Source organism: Helicoverpa armigera, chromosome 27 (genome assembly GCF_030705265.1).
Source record: "Helicoverpa armigera isolate CAAS_96S chromosome 27, ASM3070526v1, whole genome shotgun sequence".
Taxonomy (NCBI): domain Eukaryota; kingdom Metazoa; phylum Arthropoda; class Insecta; order Lepidoptera; family Noctuidae; genus Helicoverpa; species Helicoverpa armigera.
In genome coordinates, this window is record NC_087146.1 from 1639482 (window position 1) to 1651315 (window position 11834).

The 11834-nt window shown below is 44.5% G+C and overlaps 2 protein-coding genes across 2 annotated transcripts; one reads left to right on the top strand and one right to left on the bottom strand.

The window, feature by feature from the left end:
* Window positions 1-999: 999 nt before the first annotated feature.
* LOC110379904 (protein FAM136A) lies at window positions 1000-10227 on the top strand. Its single transcript, XM_064042203.1, has 4 exons — window positions 1000-1203; window positions 1750-1869; window positions 8497-8595; window positions 9140-10227. Exons 1-4 carry the CDS (start codon window positions 1117-1119, stop codon window positions 9275-9277), a joined length of 444 nt encoding a protein of 147 aa, XP_063898273.1. The 5' UTR covers window positions 1000-1116; the 3' UTR covers window positions 9278-10227.
* LOC135118960 (uncharacterized) lies at window positions 4759-8300 on the bottom strand. Its single transcript, XM_064042197.1, has 2 exons — window positions 5632-8300; window positions 4759-5537 (listed from the first exon to the last, which is right to left on the bottom strand). Exon 1 carries the CDS (start codon window positions 6923-6925, stop codon window positions 5894-5896), a length of 1032 nt encoding a protein of 343 aa, XP_063898267.1. The 5' UTR covers window positions 6926-8300; the 3' UTR covers window positions 4759-5537; window positions 5632-5893.
* Window positions 10228-11834: the final 1607 nt, after the last annotated feature.

Genomic DNA, 11834 nt, shown 5'->3' on the forward strand with positions numbered 1-11834 from the left:
AGCGCCAAAGCCAACACCAACATTTGACAGGACAGCACCAACATTTGACAGAACAACCCCAAAATGTTACCCTGAAACTGCTGTAGCTTATTTCTTACCTGCCCCACCGACAGCACCTAAAGTAACAGTTTTAAATACGAATTTGAAAGATAAAACTCCTAATTGTAAAGTAACTGCTAAAGAAAACTTGTTAAATGTTATAAAAGAAGTACCCCAAAGTACGAGTTTCCCGCCAAGAAATGAAATGTCAAAACGAGTTGCTTTTCCGCCTCCGCCGCCGTGTACGACTGGGTTGCCAGATTTAATGGATGATATTCCGTCTATGGTGCAGGACAGATTCAGCCGATTAGCAGAAACGGAAGAAAAGGCTCCGGTATGTGAATCGTGTGCCGCTTTGATAAAGAAGTTACCTATTTTTAATTTTGATCAGGAGCTGTTAGACGGATTTTTGTCTGGTATTGGAATATAATTTTGCTTCTAAGGTAGACCAGACTGTTGTGTCGTTAATAAATAAATGTTAATTTAAACTGTTGTAATTGTTTTATTTTTTTAAGCAAATCTTCCTCAGTGTTACATAGGTGTGCATAGGTACTCAGTTATTTGTTAATTCGAGATCACCCAGGGCACTGTTGATGATTGTACCTTTTATTACAAATGCGACATTAAGGACTTGTAGCCGCAGCGTCAATGCTATGCAGACAGGAAATTGACGCCAGCGCGCAGCGCTCCTGAAATGCCAGTGTAGGATTTCCGCTAATATTTTCTAATAGAGGTTTCAGGCTAGCGTAACATATGCTCGGTTTTTTTAGCATGTTTTTTCCTTCAAATTTCAACACACAAGGATAAGACAAGACAAGAAGTGTAAGTATAAGACGCTAAATGCCAAAAGCTAAGTTAGGCGGTCTTATTTAGGTGATATCGGTGATATCAAATGAATATGCAATATCTTAAAAGCTAAGTGTTCATTTAGAAACAAAAATACGAAAATAAACGTCAATGTCAAATTGACAAGATTCTGCCAAAAAAGTTTGGTTGTGCGATTGTCATTTAGTTCGGAATTCTATAATTCTGAAAAATTACAAAATTAACCAATATTCCTGAATTAAAAGCATCAAAATGGTTGAAGCCCAAAGGTTTAGGATTGAGCAGGAGATGACGAACCTTGTCAATGAGTTAGACAAGAGTCATTTGAGAAAAATGCAGGTTAGTGAGGTTATTTTACCGAAACCATGCAAGGCTTATGCAATACCTCTTTAAGTAAGATTCTTATAGGTCTAAGCCTTATAACAATTACTATAACGTTAGTAATGGCACGAGAAATCTATAAACAAAACATGGCTGTCGGTATTGGCAGTAAAAATGGATGATGCAACCCAAGGATTTTGTTATTGATAATTAACGGTTTAGCGATTATCTTTTACTCTATTTACTTACATAATAAATTGCACAAACTTAAGGCAATTAATGTCATATCTCATGGTTTGAGAAACCATTTTGATGAAAGTGCAAAATCAAAATCAGACATTATTGCCCTTAAAAAAATGTCAGATCAAAGAAATAATTATGCCTTTCTTAGTAGAAAGACTTCCGCCCTCTTGAGGCTGCTATGTACAAAATAAGCTTATTTTAGTAAAATATAAAAAGGGACAGATAAGTCATCTTATTTGAAAGCAAAACTACATGGTTTATTTTAATAAGAAAAATATTTTAATCTGAAAACCGCATTTGATAAATTCCTATGTTTTCCAGGGTGACATGCACAGGTGTGCTGCCAAATGCTGTGATGATCCTCAAACCTCTTTAGAGAGAGTGCACAGTTGCATTGACAACTGCACCGCACCACTCAACCAGGCTAATAATTATGTGCAGGTAATTTATTCAATTAATGTGTATCCTAAAAGGGTCAGGAAAGAATTCATTCGAGAAAATAAAATGAAATTAGACTTACATAAAATATTGAAATATAAACTTTAAACTAAATAATTGCAAGGGAAAATACTAAGGCCATACTTCTCATTCTATCCCCTGATACATTGAAATACTATTTGTGTAGCGACAATATGGTTTCCTTCAATCTCATTAAAAGGCATAGTAATACATTTTTATGTACTGTAGATTAGATTACTCGGGCTGGTTTCCGCAACTCCACGACAAAGCGCGTATTTTGCGTGTGAGGGTGATAATGGGTGTTTATTCACTCGATCCACCCCAACTCCTCGAGAAAAGCCAGCAGAGGTTTAATTTTGCTGACTATCTCTTGGATAGTACCTGGGTTACCGAAGTACTTAGCCCTGTATATGGCGGTTTCAGGGCAGTCTAGTAGCACGTGTGCCGCTGTTTCTTCTTCCCCCATGCAGGCTCTGCATAAGGGACTGTCTGTAACTCCTATAACATAGAGGTGTTTATTGAAGGAGCCGTGTCCAGTTAGAACTGCCGTAAACTTACGTAAATTCTGCTTTGATAGGCCCATCAGCTGTTTAGTGAGGCGATCGTTGATGGTCGGAGGGCCATCTTCGCCTGCCTGCACGCTGTGGTTAGTCCAGAGGTGGTTGTGTTTGTGCCTAGTACGCTGTCTTACCAGTGTTCGTAGGTGGCCGAAGGAGTGGCAGTATGGGTTCTGGTCCTACTGCTGTTTGGTCTGATCCCCTTCTCGCCAGCTCATCCGCTGCATCGTTGCCTCGGGAGCCACTGTGTCCTTTTATCCATTGAATGGTTATGTTATTTAAACTGCCTACCTTGTTTAACCGTTGGTGGCACTCGTGTATAAGGCCGGAGTTTGCGCAGTGTTTGCTTAGGGCCTGTATTACTGCCATGCTATCTGAGAGTATTCGGATAGAGTGACCGGTTACTTCCCGCTTTATGACTGCTTCGGCCGCTAGGGAGATGCCTATACATTCAGCTTGGAATACTGTATTATGTACTCCTAGGGGTGTGAATATGTGTATGTTTAGGTCTTCTGAGAAGAGGCCTGAACCTGTGCCGGTGCTTGTTTTGGATCCGTCGGTGAAAATTCTTAGTTCTTTGGGATTATGTCCCTCGTAACGATGATCCTCAAAAGTTGGATCCTGTATTTCTTATCGAATATAAAGACTTTGGGTATGCGGTCGTTTATAGCCTGCATAATGGGAAAGTCTGCATAAAGATTGTTTAGTATAGTTGTGTGTTTTGTAGGCAACTTGCTCCAGAGATTAAGGGTTTTGAGTCTTAGAGCCGTCATTGCTGCTTCTTGCTGTGCAAAGAGGTTCAGCGGCGGCAGACCTAGCATGGCTTCCAACGCTGCCGTTGGTGTTGTCCTCATGCCACCTGTGGCTGCCATGCAGGCTTGTCTTTGGACTCGCGCCAGTTTATTTGCGACTGTAGTTTGGTCGGTTTTGGGCCACCAGACTAAGGCGCCGTAAGTGATCATGGGGCGGATCACTGTTTTGTATAGCCATAGTATTATCTTAGGGATAAGCCCCATTTCTTCCCTATCATTTTCTTACATTGCCAAAAGGTAATGCTGGCTCTGTTTACTTTATTGTCTATATGATTACTCCATTTCAGCTTACTGTCCAGAGTGACGCCAAGGTATTTGACTTCGTTGGATAGTTTGAGTTCTGTATTGAAGAGTTTAGGTAGTTTGTACGGTCCCAACGTTCGTTTGTTTGTGAACATGACTAACTCAGTCTTGGTGGGGTTTACTGAAAGGTCAAATTCCCTGCACCACTGTTCTACGATTCGTAGGGCCTGTTGAGTAAGGTTGCAGATAGTGTCAGTTACCTTGCCTGAGATGAGGATGGCAAGGTCATCCGCATAACCTATTGTGTAGTCGTGGTTTGCGTTTAGTTTTGTGATGAGATCATTAATCACTAGATTCCACAGGAGCGGGGACAGTACCCCTCCCTGTGGACATCCTCTGGCTATTAGTGCTGATTTGTCATCATCTTCAAAGCGTACCACGCGTTTGCTGAGCATGTTTGTGATCCAATCAGTTAGCATCGGGTTAACTCTGTGTCTGAGTAAACTCGTTGTTATGCTAACGAAGTTTGTTTTATCAAAGGCTCCCTCAATGTCTATAAAGGTGCCAAGGCAGATGCCTTTTTGTTCTATTGCCTCCTCTATCCGGCTTACTACCAGATGAAGCGCTGATTCTGTTGATTTCCCGAGCTATATGCGTGCTGATTCGGATGCAGGGGGTTGTTTCTTAGCGCACCGTCCCTCAGCTCTCGCTCACATAACCTTTCCAGGGTTTTTAGAGCAAAGGATGTCAGGCTGATTGGTCTGTAAGATTTTGCGCTTGTGTAGTCTCCTTTACCTGGCTTTGGGATAAAGACTACTTTGACCTCCCTCCATTTTTGGGGACATATCGAAAAGCCAGGCATGCTCTCATTAGTCTTAATAGTCTATATGAGATGTATGGTCCTCCCCATTGCAGGAGCGCTGGGAAGATTCCGTCCGGACCTGCTGCTTTGTATGGGTGGAAGCTTTGAATTGCCCAATGGAGTTTTTCCATTGTGACGATTTTTTGTGCGTATGACCAATCTTCTTCAGTTGGTGTTTGTGTTACCTCATGCCATTCTACATTTTGCGTGAAAACGCATCCTGGGAAGTGGGTCTCAATTAGGACGCGCTTCGTTTCTTCCGGCGATGTGGTATGTGTGTTGTCTGGTTTTCGGAGAGTGCCCAGACCAGGTGTGTTTTGTTGTGCTAGGATTTTCCTTACCCTGTTTGCTTGTTGACAGGACTCGATGTTACCACAGAACTTGCGCCATCCCCTGGTACTTCGGAATCTGATGCATTTCTTGTACCTTGATTTGGCCGCCTTATAGTCGTCCCAATCCTCGTCGGCACATGTATTCATTGCTCTGTTTAGAGTTTTTCTCACTTGTTTACGCCTGCGTTCTAGTTCCGCACCCCACCATGGTTGTTTCCCTGGTGTTTTCTGGTATGCAGTTTCGGGGCAGGCTGTTTGATAGCTGTCTATCATTGACTGTGTGAGGTAGCTTACCTGTTCGTCAATTTGTTCTGTGTCCACGTAATTTGTAGGGTCCCCGAGTTGCGCAAGTTTGGTGCTGAGCGTACGGGTGTACGTCGCGCGGTCCGTATTGCGTGGGTTCCGTTTCGGTGGTGTTTCTTGTATACAGACCTGTAGGTCAAAGCGGATCCATCTGTGGTCTGAGCAAGATGCCTCCTTAGAGACATGCCATCCTGTGATTAGCTCCGCTACGCTCTCTGATGCGAGAGTCAGGTCTATAATTGTTTGACTTCGTCTAGTGACGAAAGTTGGTTCTGATCCAGTGTTTATTAGTGATAGGTTGGTTGTGAATAAGTAATCAAATAAGGTCTTACCCCTATCGTTGTGTGTATCCATTCCCCACAAAGGGTGGTGTGCGTTGGAGTCAGTACCGATAATCACTTCCTTCCCTTCTCTCTCGCAGTGATTCACCAGGCGGGCGAGGTCGTAGGGAGGAGGCTCCTCTGCTTCGGGCATGTATACCGAGGCGAGGGTGATCTCCATGTTTAAAGCAGGTTGCTGTATTGAGATGGCAGATTGGTCTCTGCAACAGAAATCTGATAAAACTGTGTTTTATGTTTTTGTTGTATAGATGCACGCCCTGGGATGGTCGTGATGTATGTCTACGTGAATCTTACCTCCAAGATTGGAGAGTCCTCTGATTTGGCCGGCCCTGACCCACGGCTCCTGGATTAGGGCAATGGCCGTGTGTTGAACCTCCAACCATTTGCGCAGCTGAGCCGTCGCGGTTTGGCTGTGGTGGAGGTTTGCTTGGAGGATTTTAATTGTCGACGAAGAAGGGGACGCCATCGCAGATTGCGCCCTCCTCGTCTCCTCCAAGCTGTAGCCCGGCCAGCAGGTCCCCGGACTCGACTTCGTCCCCCTCCAGGTCTGAACCCGTCAGAAGGGCTTCTTCCGGGTCGTCGTCCTGTGAGGGGACGGTTGCGGGTACGGGCACCGCAGGGCCTCGGTGGGGCCAGCGCCCTCGCTGGTCGTGGTACTTGTGCCAGGCTGTTTCTGGATGGTGAAAGTGGCGGGGTCCCATCCCGGCGGAGTATCGGCAAACTTGCCGTTGTGACCCTGGAATTTCACGTACACCGCACCCAGCCCGAAGGCGAGGCGGCGCCCGGACTTCATCAGGGTCGCGATTTGTTCCTCCGGGATTCCCACCACCACAAAGCTGGCGCCTTGCTGCTTCTCCTGTCTTTGGAGCACCCACCTGTCGACCGCGATCTGCGGGTTCTGGTATGCCAGAATCCGCCCGATGTCTCGCGAGTCGGTGATGGCCCCCTGTTCATTAGGGATCAGGATGCCACACCTGATCCTTCGTGTAATTTCCGACTGGCTCTTGATGATCAGCTGGTGGCCGGTTGAAAGGGCCAAGTCGGCGATGGTTTTTTGAAACCATGTCAAAGTGTGGTCGTTGGAGCACCACAGCTTCAGGACGCCTTCTGTGTAAACCGGCTTACCATTAAAAGCTGGCCCCGGTTGTTTGTTGTTCGGGGACCATGCCTCCTTTAGGATGGTCTTCTGTATCCCCGTCAGTATCGTGTCCGCTACGTCCTTTGTTAGGATCCCGGTGTGGCCGCATGTAACTGCGATGCACAGGGACTTCTTGGTTGCTTGAGCGTAGCTTACCCGAGGAGTGGCCCGCTTGGACGGGTCCAGGCACTGTCGTTTGCGCTTCCCACGGGGCGAAAGTGTCTCGTTCAGAGCGCGTTTGGCAGCTGTCTGTACCTCACCTGCAGGGCTTATTGTTTCGTCCCCTTCCTTCACCGGCCTGCCGGCCCCCGCGCCCGGCGGACGACCACTCGGTCCAGGTCGGCTTTCGCCTGCCTGGGCCTGTGTACGCCCACCGGCACAGAAGCATGGCTGGCCGGAGGTTGGGGCAGCGGGTAGAGCTGGTGTGTCGGGCGCGGCGTTCGCGTTCATGCGCGCTCGCCTGCGCTGGCGTGGGTTGATCTTCCTCTTCTTGGAGCTCACGCCATGTTGGTTTTGGTTAGGGCGTTGGGGTTGTGGAGTTTGTTTCCCCTTGCCCTTGCGTTTTTGCACCTGCCATGCGGAGGAGAAGTAGTCCTCAGTCCGGGTTACCGTATCCGCGTTGACGGAGGCAGATGGCCCGGAGGTGCCGGCATGTGGAGCAATTTGCTCGGTGTGCTGTGTTATGTGAGGACCGCCGAGGGGGTGAGCCGCCGACGGAACCGTCACGGGGTGCTTGGGTCGGTACTGGTTTTACCCGTACCTATAACCCTCGCCCTGTTTGTGGAGTCGGTACCAGCTTTACCTGGTCCCTTCCTCCTGCTTTGACGTTTGGTCTTCGGCACGGTTCTCGCCATGCCTGGACCTTTGTCGCATTTGCCCACGGGGGCAGAATGCGCGGTGTTCGCGCAGGTCGTAGGAGTGTCGTCGGCTTTCGCTGACTCCACCCTTACGCCGGTAAAATTTATTTTAGTGTTATCCATATTTTGATTATTTTAGTTTCATCTACCGAGCTCCCACCCTCCATGGAGCCCGCAACTGGGAGCGCCCTACTGAAGGTAGGCACGCTAGGACTACCCGGTAGATATAGGAACGCGAGGCTGGCTTACAGTGCGACATCGGGCACTCGATCAGGCTGGAGTCTGGAGCAGAAAGTCCCGACTTCCAACCTTCACTTGCACCGTCAGCATGACCTTCACCACCGCTACGGCCGCCCAAGGACGGCTTTCGCGGACCCCACGTCCCTCGCCTGTGGCCCTCTGACGGGACACGATTGGCCATTTCCCTAACCCATGGCTCTAAGGTAGGGCAACCGTTTCGCGTGAAATCCAGACCAAAGGGGGCGTGTTGCCGCACGGACGCATTACCGCCAGCGCCGCTTGGCTCAACCCCCCAGGATTCCTTCATCCCCACTTACGGCGCTCGACTGCGCAGGTCCTAGCGCAGGTGACTGTTTACTCCTACCCGCCATCATCAGAGAATAAGTGATGGACGGGCCCGCAACCACTTAGTCACAAGGATCACGGTAAGGAGTGGAGTTGGATTGTGGAGGGGTTGGGGGAAAAACTGGGAAAGGGTTAGGAGTTTGACTGGGGTTGGAAGTGACTGTATGTGCGAGGGATGGGTATGTGCGCTGTGCACACGACAGGACTTTGAAGGGGTGGGATGGGGGAGAAGCAGCTCTTAGCATAGGCAGGAGGGCGAGACCGAAGTCTTCCCTGCGACCTAAGGTCCCGGGTGACGCCGGTGTTACAGGCTCGAACTGTACCACGCACTTGGAGGCGGCTGGGGAGAACGTCAACCCTTTATGTACTGTAGCAGACCAAATTAAAATACTGAGGTTCCTATGGTCTTCTAGGTCTTCTAGTCTTAGTGAATTCCTTCAGGTTGATCAATAGCAATACTGTCCTTTGTAAAGAACATAATTTATTTTTTTGTCCGATTATTGAGAGCTTTATCACCAGCATTTATTTGAATCATATACAACCTCCCCAGTGACTAATATATTTTGTGTATATTTGCAGGGTGAGATCAATCACCTACAGAACAGATTACAGAGATGTGTGATGGACTGCAATGATTACGCCAGAGACAGACTGGGCTCCGACCCCAGTCAGGAAACGGTAAGATTACTTTGTTATTATAATAATTCATTGTTTGATAAAGTCAAAATAACCTGCAGAAGTAGGATTACTAGATCATCCAGATTATCTCTCTATAGATAGGTATAAGTGGGACATTCTCTGATTATATATTTTCCTCTACAATACTCCTCTCTGCTATGATTTTAATGTTTACTTATATTTTTATATTCCCTTTCATACTGTGATTAGTCTCCACAATGGGATGACAAAATAAAAACCGATTTGATCTAGTCTGTCGTAAAAGATATGTTCAGTAAAGATCCTGTATTGGTATTACTTGTTCTATGAATACATATAGCTCCCCAATGATGACCCTCCAATTTTGCATACCTAAAACCGGCACTTTTTTTTTCGACGAAAAATAAACAACCCCTCCCGCTGTGGGCTGACTAAAACCCGTCGTGTTCCGTCGTAGGCCTTTTATGTACCAGGGCCGCGGTAACTCTTTCGAACAATCCCGCAGCCCACCTAAAACCAGTACTTAACAACTTTTACTTATCATATTTTTTTCTTTCATCCACAGGTCGACAAATGCACAATAGAATTCGAGAAGTGTGCAGTAAAATGCGTAGACAAGCACATTGGTATCATTCCTAACATGATGAAGACGATGAAATCTGTCCTGGCCAGCGGGAAGCCACCACCAGCTAGGAGCGAATGAGGAACCACTTAGATGTTATTGGGTCATGGTTATTTTAATACTGGGGTTTAGTTTCTGAAAGATCAAAGTCATACTCTAATTTTATTTTATTTTTTGTGGACACATTTTACATGGTCAGTTAGACTAAGCTTGTGTTATGGGTGCTAATATAACGGATAGATACCTCATACTATAATATACATTTTAAAATGTTTATAAATAAATAGCTGTTTTCAAAAAATGTTTCCTATATATTGAATTTGTATAGATTTTGACTTGAAATAATCTTTCAGAAACCAAAACTCAGTAAAAATGTTAGTGTTGGCATTTAAGTAGAGATTAGTAAATATGATTATGTATGTATTTGTTTATTATTGTCGTCAACAAGTCAGTGATTGACTAGGGCATTTTCACTATCGTCAACAAGTTAATGTCTGATTAGGGCACTTTCACAATCCTCAGAAATGCTTACGAAATTAAAGTGCAATATTTAGAGCAAAAATGAGTGCTGAGACTAAGTATATCTACTTTTAATTCTTTCAGTTTTGTATTGATACAAAAAGTGAAAAATGCTTAACTTAGTGGACTAAATCGTGCTCTTGAAATAATAACAGCAGGACAGTAATAAAATAAACGATATTATGTAATCTTAAAATAAAGTCTTCAGAACATGATAAATGACTAATGTTGCCAGTTCATAACATTTAAATATATATTTTTGTTAGAAGACTTTCTAATTATTTTTATTTATTAAAATTAATTACAAACAAAATACACCTAAAATGTACCTATTCTTGTAAAATACATACCTACCTATATACTTCTATTTTTATTTGTTTACAAGTACATTACTTGTATTCAAATTACGGAAACAACTATTTTCTACCACGAATGTTGCCATTGTAGAAATTGTTTAGTAGAATATTATTTGTGTACAGTTTAGAATATAATAAACTAAATGTTGAATCAAACTTATGTCTTTCATTTATTTTGTTCACTTGCCTTGCTTTTTCCCAACCATGTTGGGGTCGGCTTCCAGTCTAACCGAACAAGGAGCGACTGCCCTATCTGACCTCCTCAACTCAGTTACCCGAGAGATAGCCGAGACCTACAGTTTATCGTGCCCTCCAAAACAGTAATGGGTGCATTATATTATAACATACATACATACATACATATATTATAACATGCCTCGTTGGTTTAGCTGTCGCAAGTGCGGCTGCTGAGCACGAGGTCTCGGGTTCGATTCCCGAGTCGGGCCGAAATCGCTTTGTGGGTTTTCTTAGACTTACACAAAGCAGCCCGGAGCCTGGAAGCTGGTGATTGATACACCCGTGCATCGGAGAGCACGTAAATGTCGGTCCTGCGCCTGATCTCTCTCCGGTCGTGTCGGATTTCCGTCCCATCGGGTTATGAGAGTGAAGGAATAGGGAGTGCACCTGTGTCTGCGCAAATGCTCGTGCACTATATTATGTCCTGCGTAGTTGGCTAATCTCCTTACATGAGAACAGCCGCCGTAGCCGATAATCGGCTAGGAGGACATCATCATCATCATTATGACATAGGTACGAGTTTGCCCTACGCAGACCTAAAAACATGCTGATCACTTTAATTCGATGTAAAATTCGCTTTAGCTATAACTAGTTCACCGATAACGTAAACGTCTGTTTTTTAACCGACTTCCCAAAAACAACTCTTTAGGAAATTGAACGTGATGTATAGATCTGACAATCACCCGTACCTAGGAGTACCTACTCTGTTACCCTGTTAACTGGGTTGAGGAGTAATGAGGAGGTCAGATGGGCATTCGCTCCTTGTAAAACACTGGTACACAGCTACATTCAGCAAGACTGGAAACCGACCCCAACATAGTTGGGAAAAGGCTAGGAAGATGACCTGCGGACAGCACCGGCTTTAGATTTCGTAATCACAATTTTACAATAATTGATTAAAGCAATTATATAATATTCATGTAACAGCTTTATCAGTCAAATTATGTCAACAATGGATTAAGAAATGTTTAACTTAAAATGCGATTAAAATCTATTACCGAATGTTTATTATGAAAAAATCGATAAGTTTATATTTTAACGAAATTTTTATAACTTATCAAAATATTGACAAACTAATTTGTATAAAAGCAAATATTATTTTGGAATTAACATCATATTCGTCAGTTATTTATTTTCAATAAGTATTTTCTTTATTAATTTAATTAAACCTTAAATAAATAATTTAAAATGAATTTCTGGAAGACTTCGATTATCCTGCTAATTGTTTCGTGCGCTATTGTAAGTATAAAACTCTAAATATATTAATAACTAATACTAGCTCTCTCCCGTGGTGTTAGCTGCGTCCTGGGGATACTACCCCCATCATCAGGATAAACAGTAGCCTATGTTTGTATCCAGAGTAACATTCACTATCCGTGTTCCAAATTCCATCTCAATCGGTTCTGTCACAGCTTATGTCCTGTTACAGGCCTTGGACTTTCTATGTATTTCTTCTTCTTCTTCTCTGTCGATTCGCTCTTGGCAGAGCGGTCGTGGTCACGTTGAGCCGTCCACATTAGAGGCGG